This window comes from Ambystoma mexicanum, chromosome 1q, assembly GCF_040938575.1.
Source record: "Ambystoma mexicanum isolate Mex_15411 chromosome 1q, UKY_AmexF1_1, whole genome shotgun sequence".
In the NCBI taxonomy this organism is placed as follows: domain Eukaryota; kingdom Metazoa; phylum Chordata; class Amphibia; order Caudata; family Ambystomatidae; genus Ambystoma; species Ambystoma mexicanum.
This window is the reverse complement of record NC_090922.1, coordinates 1,317,190,195-1,317,205,688: the sequence shown is the minus strand read 5'-3', so window position 1 is coordinate 1,317,205,688 and position 15,494 is coordinate 1,317,190,195. Positions and strand designations below refer to the sequence as shown.

General features: G+C 44.8%; 1 protein-coding gene across 1 annotated transcript in view; it reads left to right on the top strand.

The window, feature by feature from the left end:
- Positions 1–15,494, top strand: part of LOC138546965 (sterol carrier protein 2-like) — a 757,362-nt gene that overhangs the window by 234,031 nt on the left and 507,837 nt on the right. The window contains exon 7 of the mRNA XM_069642177.1: positions 10,921–10,984. Within this exon, the coding sequence (XP_069498278.1) occupies positions 10,921–10,984 (64 nt within the window). The remainder of the gene's footprint in view (positions 1–10,920; positions 10,985–15,494) is intronic.

Below are 15,494 nucleotides of genomic sequence, written 5' to 3'. Positions count from 1 at the left end.
TCCTTCTCCCCACACCCCACAATAGCTCCCTAATCTTGGCATCTAGCATTTTAAAGAATATTTTATTTGCCACATACGGGATGTTAGTGAAGAAGTAAAGCAGCCGCGGCAGGACCACCATTTTACAAATTGCCAACCTACCCATCAACGAAAGGGGCAATACTTTCCACAGCTGAATGGAATCTCCTATTTTGGACAGTGCCCTCCCCGTGTTGTGCACAAACGTTTCTTCAACCTCATGAAACACCCGTATCCCCAGATACTGAAATGACTCCGTTTCCCACTTTATCCCCAACTCCGGCAGCTCTACCAACGGGCGATCCCGCAAACCCCCTAACGGAAAGACAACCGATTTCCCCAGATTAATTCGGAAACCTGACATCTTTCTGAAGTTCTGCAATATTTCTAACAGCTCTGGGAGGTAAACCTCAGGGTCCACCACATACAACAACAGATCGTCCGCGTAGAGGGACACTACGCGTTTACCCTCCCACTTCGATTCCCGCCTCCCTCATCTCCTGCCGCAGGAACACCGCCAATGGTTCCGGGGCCAGGGCGAACAAAATTGGGGAGGCCGCACACCCCTGCCTTGTCCCCCTTTCCAATTCCCACATCCCAGACACCCAATTATTAGTCCTCACCATCGCCCACATTTTTTTATACAACAGGGCCAACCACCTATGGATCTTCTCCCCATATCCCTGCAGCACTCGAAAAAGCCATTTCCTTTCTAAACAATCGAACGCCTTCATAGCATCAAATGAGGCTATCGCCATTGCACGCCGCTGGAATTTCACGGAATCCATGAAGTGGTGCAATCGAGAGATATTGCCCAATGTGCTCCTGCCCCCAATGAACCCACACTGGTCTGGATGGACCAATCTTGCCGCTACCATCGCTTGCCTAGCTGCCAGGATTCAATAAAGAAATGGGCCGATATGCCGCACAATCCCTCAGGTCCTTGCCCTCTTTCAAAATCACCGTTATCACCCCTTCCCTCATTGACTCCAGAAGGCAACCCTTCTGGAAAGCCTCTTCATAAACTCTTTTCAGTTGCGGGACCAGTATGTCAGCAAACATTGAATAAAACTCCACTGGGAGCCCATCACTACCCGGCGCTGTACCTCTTCTCATCGTACGGATAGCCCAATGAATGTCCCCCTCCTCTATTGGGGCTTCCAATTCCTCCCGTAGGTCTTCCCCCAGCTTTGGTAACTGCAGCGATTCCATGAGGTCCTCCACATCGGCATCTACATATCCACCCTCCCTTGTATACAGTTCCCTGTAGAATGCTGCAAAGATGTCATTAATCTCTTTCTGAGTCCCAACTATCTCCCCCGTACTTGACCTTAGCTGGGTTATTACCCGACATGGGTTTTCCCTCGTAATCAACCAAGCCAACAGTTTGCCCGCCCTGTCCCCCTCCCCAAGCAGCCTAACGTCCCGCCTACTGAGATCAAAATGTAACAGCTCCGCCAAAGTACCTGAATCAATGTTGGCACTTAAGATCTTGGGCTCGGCTTGCCCCTTGTCAAAAAGAAGCACTACGGATTTGATTGGTTACTCACTATTGAAAATAACAATACCTATAAATCATACAAAGAATATGCATGTTTTCCCAAAAAAAAGATAACCCCTAGTAGCGTGCATTCTGTGCTTCCCATGTGACAAAGCTTGTGCTTTATTTTTGCGTTTCAAATTCGATCAATTTCCCACATATGAGCGCACACATCATTGGCAGGAAAACGATGGAACAACATTTAGTGGTTCATGCCGGTTTTGTTCAGGGTCTAGTGGGTTAGAAACGCTGGAACATCTAGTTCTCTATTGTGCACACTTTGAAAATGCAAGAACTATATTACTCGGTAAACACAAGACTGGTTTAACTATCTTCGCCAGGGAATTATTGTGGGCTCGATGTATGTGGGGGCAAAACATCTCTTTAATATTAGCATTAACCAAGCTATTGTATAGGATTAATGAAACTCTCTTCAATCCCAGCAACATATTACATCAAAAAACGTCATATTGTGAGTGTATTGTCTTACCTAGACACTGATGTAACTCATGTATAAATCTTCACTCATGGACATTTGTTGCTTTTTAGATCAACGGAATGAATTTTATTTGCATTCTCGTATATGTCGTAGTTTTCGTTGAATCAATGCTGTATTTTTAACATGAACAATGGTACTAATAGATTTTATGAATGAATAACGTCATCTGTAGCAGCTATGCAATCTTAACGGCTGTTGCACTTTCAAAGAAATTGTATAGCATACTTTGCACATCTGCTAGTTTTGCACATAAATCGGTCACATTGCACACTTTTTTCATATTTTACACTTGGACCGAGCAAGTAAATTGTACTTCTTAACTCTGTTCACGCTCAAAACTTCAAATTTGTGAAATCATCGAATTTTACGTGCAGAAAATGTTTGTAAAGGTTTTTATGCATATAACCCAGTGCAAATAAAAAGAAACGGCATAACTCTTTTCAGCCCTCCTTTTGAGATGAAGCCGCAAGTCCTAGTCTGATTCTTTATCCACCTGAAGACATTTCCTGTTCCTTAATGCAGGGTCACCAGACACTTGGCAGAATGAGACACCAGGCTGATCTTTGTGGTTTCTGCCTGGACACTCTCAGCTAGTCTATGTGGTCTCTCCCAGCGCTGTCCCTCTGCAGTTATGCACACCTCGTCTTGCTCTGTGCACTTCCAACTCCTCACGTAGTCTCCCGGTTTTTCTTACTTTTATAGGCTACTTGCTGTATTCTCTCTGGGTCTCTACTGGCTAGATGTAACCTGTGTTTGGATGGAACTGTGCAATTCTTTCTCTGCTGTGTCCTTCATAAATGGCTCCCTTGTTCTGTCTCCTGAGGTTTTTAAAGAATGGTGGCCATTTTCAAAGGCTGGGTGGCCATTTTCAAGTCAGGGAGAATTCCTGCCTTTCTTACGCATACCCTGCTCGAGTTTGCGCTGCTGGCAGTCTCACTGACCCTAGTACAACTCTGTCTAATTGGTTCACCTTTTCTGACGTCCTTTTCTGATGGAAAGATCTGGCTGTTCTTCTGTTAGGTAGAATTCTCTAGGATTTATTTTTTTCACCTGGTAAGAGTGTGAGCCTTTTTTTCCCACTCTTACATGTGTTTTGCTGTGTGTGTTAAACATTTTTGTGTTCATAGACTGTGGAGCCCACCTACTCCAATCTTTTTACTGTGTGTTAGACAGCACCCTCAGTGCAGTAACATAGGGTTGTCTTTTAGACTTCCCAACTCCGACTCCATTTCCTGGGACTGACTACTGTCTCCCAGAAAACATGTAAAGTTTCCATTGACTTTATTAGTCTCTTTTAAAACTTGCAGACCCAGTATAAACTATCTTAAATAGAGTTTTGGAAAGGGTTAATACTTATCCCTTTTTGTCTGGCTGGTGGAAGTGGTAACTACCCTATTTTTCCTACTGCGGTTATCTTAAATAACCCTGGTATTATTTTAGGCTATCTTGGTAGCCTCGAACTTAAACCCGCTAGACCATATATGTTTTTATACGGTTCGGCTGGGTTTATTCGCAATTTCTTTTTGTAAAAGTATTTCTCGTATTTTACGCTGTGTGCCAAACCAGGTTTGGTTCCTTTGTTTGCCGCCCTTTCGCGGGCTTGTACACAGAAGCCCTCCATAGGCACCTGTATGTCTGGTGGGGACAGGATGTGAGGGAGGGGATTAGGACTCCCTGCACAGGGTCTCCTTGGAGATCCATGTCGCACTCTGATCTGAATGGCTGTGGTGACTGTCCCGGAGGGACAGCCACCCTGCTGTGTGATTGACAGCCAGGCTGCGTGAATGGGGGAAAACTGCATAAAAAGCAGGTCTCTGGGGCTGGAAAGACAGAGTCGCCACTGGAACGAGAGAACCGAAGAGGAGCTGATGGAAGAGGACCCCTACAATGACTGAACCGCCCGGTGAAAACCTGCTGCAGGTCCGAATCTTCATACTCCGACAGGGAACATCTGCAAGGAATCTTCTCCCCTTGAGCTGGTGGGACCAACCAGTTCACCCAAACGCCAAGCAAGGCTCCCTTCTGTGGTCGAATTTGCTGTACAGAGCTACAGTAAACCGGATAGCCAGGAAGAACGGACCCTGCTTGCATTTTAAGGAGCACACCTTTTATTCATTGCTTTGCTCTGCTGCTGGTTTCTTCCAGGGCAGTGCAGGACCCTGCAGTCTTCCTACTTCGTGTCAGTCCGACAGTCTCTTCAGGAACCGTGAGCCTGCAGGACCTGCCAGGAACGTCCGCCTCAGCTACAGCCTTCTTCTTCATTTAAGGTACTGTTCAAATCCAGTTGTTTGTTTTGTTCAGCCGCGGTGAAAGTGCATGAAACCTTTTGCCAATCTGAGGGCTTGTCCTTCTCCATTCTTTAAACTAACTTTTCTGCCGACCAGCTTCGTCCGGAACTCTTGGCAAAGACTTAACCGCGAACTACCCCGAACTGTGTGATCTTGAGCAAAAGACTCTGACCCATTGACTTTGGGCCAGGCCCTGTTTGAATCTGATTTCCTCACTGTAGTTCCTTTTTCTAGATTGCCCTGCTTACTTACTTGTTGGCGTTACTCAATTTCTGCCTGACATTGTCTTTCCCTCCCTTTTAAATTGTTGGAGTGCCAATTTGCTCGCACTCCATTTTGAGCCTAACTTGTGCAGAATCTATTGGGTGTGGTGTAGTGTATTAAGAGTGTGATTTTTCAACTGCTTTACTTTAGTGAAATGTTATACAACTGATGTGTAAATAAATGTGTATTCTTTTACTCAGAAACCTTGAGTCAGTGTTTGTTTGAATCCTAGTAATTGCTATCCTTTGGGTAACTATTGATACTGCTCACTTTACTCTTGAGATAAGTCTGGCTGCTCAGCCATCGCTACCACTTTACTGTGTAGTACAGGCGTGTACCAAAGGTGAACTTGTACTGTCACTTGTAGTCTTAATTGTGTGTGGTGTTCCCAAAGGGTACTGCATATAATTCTGCCTAATATCTTCTTTCTGTAGGCTCCCGAGCACAGCACATGTAATCCCGAGGGCTCTTATCTGCTGTACTAATATTTGGGCTAAATGTTACTCCAGGAAATGTTATTCCAGGGCATTCTGTCTGCATTGGCACCACTATAGATGATACTCTGGTTCATGCCACCGTTACTGTAGCTAATCCAGCTTAGACTAGCATTTAACTTCCCCGGGATGTTCTTATTGGTGCTACGGGTCTGGCATTCCTTTTAGAGTCTGAGGTCAAATCAGTTTGATTTGGGCATGGCCCAAAGAAAGAAGGGGGTCTTTGCAGCTCCCACCTGTTGCTGCCTACGGAAAGCTTGGAGCTGGCTAGTTTTCCTGGTAGGCTATCTTTCCTGGGCTGCAGGGACCCTTCTCGTCGGAGTTAGAGGCCTGACCTTAAGACAGTTCTGTAAAAATACAAGCCAAAGGCTTGGTTCTTTCCACATGTATTCCATTAAATATATATTTCGGAAAGCCATTCCTTTTTGTTTTCTTGCTCTTTTAGGGTCACTGTATTATGGCTGCTGCTCAAAATCAAGACACCAAACAAGGAACATACGGTACTTATAAACAATCTACAACCTGGCAGGAATCACTTTCTTATTGCATTTTTCAGCTCATGGTGCCCAGTTTGTAATGTGATCCTCTGATGGTTTCTAGTGTGAGAATTATGAAACCCAATTATACATCTTCAAATCAAAGTTGCTTGGAAAAGCACAGTAAGAATTTTTGTTAATCAGCCATGTGATTATTAGCTTATCCTTTCTGGTCCTTAAAAATGTATGAAGAGATTCATTTGGGTTGGTTGCCTGCGTTGACACAAGATGATGATTGTAATAGTGGCCTTCCCAGGTTAACACTTTTTTGTGGCATCTTGGGTAAATCACTCTCTAAATGTGCCTCTGTTCTTTCAGCCTTGGGAGTGCTCCGACACAGATTTTACATTTTATTTTAGTGCTACATTAAATGCCTAACTGGATGATTTAGACTTTGGCGTCCCCCACAAAACCTATGCATTGAGAAGGACGTGGATGTCTGCATCTTTGCAGCTCACGCCATAATTTTGGGCTTGCACAGCAAAGTTTTTTGCACCCGCAGTTGAAAAAGAAGGCACGAAAATGCTGGCACAGGCCCTAGCCCTTTTCTGCATATAATAGCAATCCCTTGTACCTTTTAATTCTGTTGCTTTCAATGCAGACCTTCCAAAAGCAAACCGGCATTACCCAATCCTGTGAGCAAGGTACAAACCTCTGATGCTGGCATCCTCTTTGAAAGAGTGTTTGCTGACTACTTCCTTTTTTTTTAAGACACTTTGGGCCTACTTCCATGTTTGCTGATATCCTTACCGCTAGGATATGGGCAAACGGAAATACAGCTACCGGAACCCAGTCTGGAGGAATTACCACCAGATTACGAGTGCTGGCAATGGTTGTAAATCCCCATTCCATGGAACCCCATTGGGGTAAGGCGCCTGATTTACCTCCAGCTTTTAGCTGGAGCTAAATCAGGTGCCCCACCGAAACTTGTAATTTGCCGGTTTGTAAATGTGCTGGTATACTGTAATTACAGCACGTTAATTCTTCACCGGCAAAGTTATAATGAGGTCCTTTGTCTTGCTCAGAGCAGTCTTTTTGAGTTGTACTCAATGCAAGTTAATGGCTAGCAGAAACCACTTCATGTCGGCAATTGAGAGAGTTTTCTTAACTGTCAAAATTAGCCTATAGCACCACCAAAAAACTCTGCAAACAAATGTGACTTTCCCTGCCATAGAGTACACTTTATTAGCCCTCTCACCAACATTTTAGCGCTTAACACTAGCCCAAGTGGATTTGCGCCATGTCCATGGGAGATCAGACCCTGATCATCCTAAAAGCTACTACAGAGAAGCAGAAAGATCCCTTAAAGATTGGTCGAGAAAGGTTTCAAATACTAAGCAGCGGGCCACTTGGTAAACATAATCAAAAAGCATTTGACCCGATTGCCAAGTTGGCAGCAAAAAAATATGGTTGACGTTCTGGCCAATTCTACGCAGATTGCCTTGCTGCTTTCACACATTTTATTTCAATTTCCTGTCTAGAAAACATGTTCTGTCAACAGGAAGCACCCGTGTAGGTGCACTATTTGCCCACGCATGCGACAACCGTTTGTCCATGTCTGAGCCAGAATCGCTATGAATAACCTAGCACGGCTTTATGAGGCTGCCATGGAGAGAGATTCACTCTAAAAGATGCTGCACCACCTCTGTCCCTAACAAAGCTTCTCGCCTCTACTCTGGACAAGGCAATAGGTGTCCCCACTTTGGGCAACCTTGGTAGCAGAAGAATAGTAAACTGTGCGTCACATACAAAGACCACTACACTGAAATAAACTCTTATCATTCTATTCTTTTCAAGTTATATTTACTTAACATCCTAGTGATTTTCTTTTTAATTAAAATTGATAACTCTATTAAGATCTTCACTCAGTTCCCAAGACCAGAATTCAGAATGATTTAAATTGGTAAAAGACTGGTGAAGGTTTACAAATAACTGTTGGTTCATGTTTGAAAATCCGACTGCTCTAAAGTATCCTGTGACACTAACCATTTTTAGGTTAAATTAAAATGGCTTCATGTGCAGACTGTATTACATGATTAACATTGGATACATAATAAACAAAATCAATGATCCTTGTGAAACATTTCTTTGATTAAATCGCTAGAAAAAAACGTTCATTTTTGTAACACTAAAGTAATCAGTGTACCATGAATGAAGCCAGCTGCACAAAGTCTTCTATTATACACCAATGTTAAATAACACGAATAATATTAAGGAAGTAGAGAAAATTCAAAAGGTCATGAACACATATATCTTAATACAGATGTTTCAATTGCAAATCTACATTCTAACACCAAAAGCTTGCATACCTCATCCTCTCTTCAATCACACACTCACGTCAACAAGAGCCTAAACCCTCTAAATCAACAAACAATGAGCACAGTAATAACTCCTGGCTGACATTTGCTTGTTTTGACCAATAGTTAAATGCTCCACAATTCACTATCCCCGATGCACATTGCATTAGTTGGGAACCAAAGTCCAACCTTATTGGTACTAATAGAAAAACAAGCTAAACGCTTCACCAACTCAAGTTTCGGCTCGGTCGATTGCTTTCCATTGAAGATTTACGCCTTCAACAGGGCTGTCATACACAATTTCCTTCAAAATTTGGTTCTGTCAGAAAGGAAACAAACTTAAATGCAACAAAAGCAAATCACTAATGAAAGACAAAAAAGGGACATACAGGAAGGGAAATAACCTCTCCCCCTAAAATGCTTGCCGTGATGTCCAACTCTAGTGTCTACCACATACAAGTGTGGTTTTGCATGATGTGTCCTTAATAGAATGTGCCCCAATGTGCACACTTTGCCATTGTCTCCATGCATTCCTCCTGTCCCACCAATGCACTCCACCGGTGCATGCATGCCATCAACCACCGGCCCCAGACCCTGTTTGGGCAGGGCTTCACCATCACCAGGTTCCATACGCTTATGTCATCTATGAAAAATGTACTCTGACTCGATCTACATGTTATGCACCCAGCGCCGTTAGGAGTTTCCAACCACTGGCTCTAGTTGTACCTGTCAGTTTCTTATGAGGAACTAAGCGCCTGCAAAAGCCTAGTTCGCTGTAGTGACTACTCTGCCATTGCTGCGTCCTGGGGTCCTGTTCCTCATGGGACCTGTGTGCAAACCAGTTGCAGATCTTGAGGGTGGGTCCTCTCTGCGGGAGACTTCTACTTCCCTCTTGTGACAATGATGTCAACACGTGTACAAGGTCTCACTTACCCTGCAGACTTGAGTCGGAGATGGATTTCTCCCCTCTTTCCTATAGAGCCCCTGGCGTTATTGTAAACTGGCAGGCTGGCGTTCGAGGCAAATGTCGTGCCTGCGGTCCTGCTCCACCAAGTGCAGCGTGCTCCAGATCTTGCTCACTAAACGTAGTGTGACAGAAACTAAACGCCAAAATCAAGCGGCAGGTCTGGGTAACGGGGCTGAAGAATGTGCAGCGTTGCTGCCCATCCCAGGTGCCCTCTTCTTTTGTGCAAACTGAATGTTATATTTCTAAAAACCAGGAGTCTGACATTGAGAGTAGGCAGCATCTTTCTTCTTACCTGAATTAGCTTCTGGGTCACAAAAATGTCCTCGGTCCACTCCTGTGTCTGGTCACCTTTGGAATTTGCCAAAGGCGGCGTTCCCTGTGTTTATAGAAGGGACTTGCCAGTGATGGGCGTGATGGCTGCCTTAGCTGGCCATGACACATGATGCAGGAACACTTCCCTGTATGAACGTTGCAAAAGACTCGGCCTTCTTGGCGTGTGGCGGTCTAATGTAATCTAAGGCAACACATTTATACTAGTGACACTGGGTCAGTGCTAAATTGGTGCAGTTGAAAGGAATAAATTAAATGAAAAATGAAACAATTCAATAAACCTACATTAAAGCTTGGACATTGGATACATAGCATTTGCAGGCTGATATTTATTAGAGGTTTTCCATGCATTCAGTAACAGATTGCGATTCTGGTAAAAAGCATTGTCTAGAATTTTCCCAAGGGTCAAAACTGAATTGATCTGCATATAAAAACCCAGTATGAGGCTGTTTACAGAAGATTGGTGCGTCAGTTGAGCATGAGTCCATATTTGGCTGCTTTGTTCATCTTTGTCAGTTCTCATTGGCTCCATTAGTCTTTCGTGCGTTTGGTTTTTCAGCTCCTAATGCAATCCACACGATTGTCACTTTGTACTGTGTTGTAGTAGATCTTCAATAGTGTAATTGCGCTTGGGTAGAGGGTCGTCGTCAGTGCTCCTCGTTTTGGTATTGATCCATTTCATTAACAATCGGTAGAATTATCATGACCCTTCCAATAGGGTGTTTTCAAACTTGAGTGGATCACAAGACCAGTCTCCTTTTGGTTGAAAGAGCAAACGTAATGGAGATAGCATGCTTATTTAAATTTTTCTTGGATTCTTCACTTTTGAATACACTGTGTTGGGAACAGGGTTCCTGTTCATTATGTGAACCAGATATTGGTGGTAGTTAAAACACCTAGATAGGGTCCACTTCCCGCAATCTAAGTGAGGTGAAATGGAAATAGCTGATATCTGTGAGTGTGACCACTAAGTGCTCTCTGTGTGTTCAGCAAGGCTCTCTCAAACATTTCCTATGTTAATGAGTTATCCCCAAAACTGTTGTTATACCTCTTGGGATTTCCTATCAGACCTCGATGGTACGTTCTGCCAAAGCACCGGGAATGTTCAAATGATAGTTGTGCATCAATTCGTTAACACAAACAACTAAACATTTTGGCCAGTTTTATATCCAATGGACTGTGACCTATAATGTGAACACTTGTTTAAATGTGGATTAGCGAAAGGGTGGTTCACAACTAAAGACTTTGTTTGTTGATGTATTTTGACTCTAAGTGCTAAGGGTTTCTATTTACGTCCTAAATTACCATAAGTCATCATTGTAAGAACATAATCGGTCTCCAATACTAGGAAACCGACTTGGTGTTTGCTGAAACATAAAATGAATTGTGATATATTTGTGAGCAGAAATGGTGACAAGACAGCACATTATGATGGTGATAATTGGCAAAGGACAGTGAGCCCATCTACAGATGTTTTTACGCATCACCTTTCCCGCCTTAAAATGGCTATGCTGTTACTTAATAATGTACAGTTTGCTGTTTAGATGAGCATCAATGCATCCTATAGGCGCAATTTCATCCAGCACAGTGAAATCATGTTTGAAGCATGTTTTTTATGAAGATGTGTAGTGTATAATTAACAATTAGTTACATTTTTCAATTGATATTTCATCTGCTTATACTCTAGGTACAAAGCCTGAACACTTTGCTAAAATAGCATGGAAGAACCACAAGCATTCAACGAACAACCCGTGAGTACCAGCAGTTTCTTTTTTTTTCATAGCTCTTTTTATTCGTTTTCCTTTTCCAATGACACATAATAAACAATAACCACTACACATCATCCGGGTGTACACCCTACGTTGCATACGTGTTCTCATTCAGGATCAACAAATCAAATGTTCCTCCATTGCCTCCCTAATGAGTAGAAAAAAAAGGAAAATCCTAACATCGCAGTGGGGAGCCGTCCTTTACCTGTCAGCTTTATCCTGGTCACACAAAAACTTTTGTCCCAGATCTTACTGAATTTATGAGGGCACCTCCTTCACCTGTATTTCCTTACCTTTACCACCATGCAATTATCCATGTCTAACACCCATTTAGATAACCTGAGCATCTCCAGTGCTACCCATAACACAGTAATATTTCTTTTTGCCACAATCCGAGCGTTAGAAATGATCATTTATGGAATTTATTGAGCGCGGACCTATTTTCAAGAAGCAACAGAGCACTTTACAGAGGTATACAACAGGGATAATGGAGCACTTTTTAGAGGTAACGGAACAGATATATAGCGGGGGTAGGATAGAGGAGCGGTACAGCTGTACAGGGTGGCGCAGAAAGTCACGTGATGGTCTAGGTGTTGAAGAGGACAGACTCCTTGAAGCAGTGGGTCTTGAGTTCTTTTCTGAATTGTAGGAGCGTGAGTCTGATGCTGACGGGGAGGAAGTTCCATAGTCTTGGGGCATAGGCAGAGAAGGTACAGCTAAACAGCTCTTCATATCGCAAATATATGCCATCTCACCTCCTACTCCCAATAACATACATTTCGGATCAGTTGGGATCGGTGGTGAGACACCCTACGCAGCACACACTCCAGAAGCGTTCCATCTTCCAGAACTTCCATATCATATATGATAAACCAGCCCTGCTATGAAACCACACCGTAGACCGTTAGTGTCAACCGCCCCGGCCGCACCTAAACAGTAATTCCCTGGTGTAATAAGTTCTGTACAGAATTATTAGTTGAATAAGTTTGAAGTGGGCCGGAATAGCTGCTTCCATCGGGGCCATTACGGCTTCCTGACACTCCTCCGCTTCCACATCCGTATCCCACCTCCATGTGAGGTTCGTCAATAGCCTCGCTGTGAAACTTAAGAGAGTCTGATATACGGTTGAGATTGCCTTCTTAGTTAGGAGTTCTATGTGTGTATTGCCTTCCACCAGGGACTGATCCCCTTCTACTGAGTCCTAATTCCCTCAGAAATGTGCCCACATGGCGTGTTGGAATTGGATGTAGTGGTACCCATCCTGTTCTGCTTCAATTCCTGGAACGTCCTTATCTGGCCCTCCACCAGCACATCGGCCCACCATCCTTATATTTTTCCTCTGCCACTGATTCGCATAGGCCAATTTCATCAGCTCTGGCATGTCCCGTTTATACTATAATGGGGCTTTTAGGGTCACCACTCCCTCCCAGCCAGTCTCCTCTGTAGCCGTTTTGCATATCCTCACTACTTGTTCAGAGATGTGTGTCAGTCACACCTGTGAAGAATCCTATGGATCCCGCACTGAAACCCAGCCTTAAGTCTCCTCCCAGCTGGCCAGGGAAAGGCAGACACTTCTTGATCCTAACTTTCTGGGGGATTATGTACTGCAGTTTGATCACCTGAGAGAAGACGGGGCCCAGTGGGTTACCAGTCATTTGGTCGACACCAAATGGTCGAAATCCAAATGGTCGAATTTTGTTTTTATTTATTTTTTTTTACATTTTTTTTGGGGGGGGGTTCCCCCCGCAACCCCCCTTTTTATATATTAATTTTTTTTTTAACCAAACAAAACGAAAAAAATATATAAATAAATAAAAAAAATTCGACCATTTGGTTTCGACCAAATGGTCATTCGATCTTTTTTTTTCGAGCAAATGAGCGGACACCGGCCCAGGGTGGTGAAAAGATCCTGTGGGATTAGAGACAGTATTTGTCCTTTGAAAGGAATACCTTTCTGGGTTGCAAAAACAGATAATGGTATATTGCCATTATAATGTCCCTGATTCTCATGTAAGACCTGTGACCCAGAGTACACACTCTGTTAAATCAGAGCAAATCTTAAGAACTGAAGAATCTTTCAAAGTATCCCAAACTAAACACCCATTTTACTCCCCAGGGTATAATGTTAAGGTGTACGGAAATGCTGTCTTAAATAAATTAACTTCCTCTATTAGCATTTATAGCAGCACCCAAGACCCTGACTGTTCTAACAGTCTATCGTTAAATGAGTTCAGGGAAAATAAATCTACCCTTAAAATGAACTCAAATGCTAGAAGAAAAAATGTAGTAGAAGGGGACTAGAAGTCCCAGAATCCCAGAAGTACTGGGAGGAAGAAGAGGGCTGAAGAGGCATGCAGTTGCACACATCAGGCAGCCCAAACCTGAAGTAACCTGGGAGGCATAAAAGGCCCCTTCAGGTGCAGCAACTAGAGAAAGTAGCTGGAACAGTGACTGGAATATGAGCTGTGGCAGTAGTGGCAAAGGGAAGAAGGCACTAGGCTGGCAAACCAAGCAGAAGTGGGATAACAAGAGGGAAGCCAGAAAGTGGAAACGGCACATTTCACCTGAAGGTTCTGAGAGAGTCTTGTTCCCTCAAAATTTGAAGTGCAGAGGCTGTGCAGCAGAAGGCGTGCAGGAGTCTTTCCCCATGTGAGTCTGATTGACATGATTGCCGAGCAGCAGACCTGCAGGAGACCGAGGCAAGAAGCAGTAGTCAAGCCGTGGTCTCAATGTGCGGCTGACCAGAGACACTTTTACTCAAGAAGGATGTGGGTCCATAGCAAGCTAGAAGCAGTAGAAGTTGTGGCAGAAAGCATGGGAGCAGTGCGACCTGCTGAGCAAGTGCCAGAGAAGCCGGTGAGTGAAGAACAGCGTTCTAACCCATTGTGCAAGTGTAGCTGGCAACAGTATTCAGTTCCCTTTTCATTTGCGTCATAATTAAAGTGAGTAGAAGTTATTTGTTGCAACTGAAATACCCAAACAATGGGAAGGTAGCATTTCTGTATAACGTGAAATGCATACTCCTATGTCCCGTCCCCTTTCCTCCATACTTATGGGACATTCCTCCGTCCTGTGGGACGGGACCGGAGCACTTTGTAAAGCATAAAAAATCTTTGCAAAAAAATGTTTTGTCCCTCCTCTCTTTCTACGCGGGGTACCGCTCGCAGCCGTAAACCCGCCCATCTCAGCTCCGCCCCGCACATCGCCCATCAGTCCTTTTCTCTGCTCATTCGGGACTGGACGCATCTTGCATCTGCGGAAGAATTTCTTCCCTTTTTTCCTCCTCTCAGGCTCTCGCTAGCGATCGCATAGTAGTCTGTCTATGCCGTTTAAGCTAGACTTTCCGAATTGTTCCTCGTGTCAGCAGCGCTTCGCGAGGGCGGATCCCCATCCTCTTTTTTGAGTGTTTGGGTCCGGATCACCGTTGGGACTCCTGTTTCTACTGTGATTCCCTTTCAGTCCGGGCGCTTCAACATCGATTGGAGCGGTGGGAGGAGGTGTTCCAACGCGCTCCCACATTGCATTTTCTTACGTTCATAGAAGAAACGCCCGCTGAGTTCTTTTCTTTTTAGGAGTCTTCCCGGTCCGGGGCTTGCCCCGAGGTGCCTTCTGGGCCTAAAAGTTGTACCAGAATTTTCTCTGAGGGTCTCCGTAAGGGGCCTGTGGACACCGGAGTACACTCCGAGCCCCCTCCTGTGGGGGCTGCTCGTAGACTTAGTTCTATTAAATCGTGGGGCACCGGAGCTCGCTCCGAGGCCTCTTTATCGGCTTCCCTCAAAACTACTAGGGTGCGCCCCGAGGCATCGGCTGGGCTTGGGATACCAAACGTATGTTCGTGGCCCACCGTGAAGAGGCTTCTACCGGACTCGGGTCCGAGGTCCCTCATACAGAGGCTAAGGCAACCAACAGTTCTGAGAGGCCTGAGAAGGCCTTATTGGTGAAAGGTGTTTCACGCTCTTGTGGCGACGCCAGAACCGTTGAGGGGGCAAGGAGGGAGCTTTCGAACCATAGTTCCTCCTTTACAGGCAGTGCCGAGGTCCTTCCTGCGAAGGCTAGTTTGGCTATTGGTATGTCGCAGAAACCTCATTGGCCGTATAGTACCGGCTCGGCCGAGGTTCCTTGCGTAAACGCTAAAATGAAGACCCCTGATCGACCGGTGGGGACCCCTGCCTCACTTCCACATGTGCCGCAGTTTCCCTCAGGTGATGGCAAAATGGCAGCCGTTCCCGCCACGACCAAAGTGGCCATTTTGGGCACTTCCCATACAACTACGCCATCAGCCTCCGGTGTAGGGATTGGTTCTGTTGGTGAACATACGGTTCCTGTGCGCACCCTGGTTTCGTCCAGTTTACGACTGGATTGCTCGGATGCCCCTTCCGCACAACATCTCGCTGCCTGTGGGTTCGGCACCCCTGATTTTTGTTTACACCTCTGGGGATGGGCCTTCTTGGCAACCTCCCCTCTGCGTCCCTGCAATTATCTCCCTCATGAG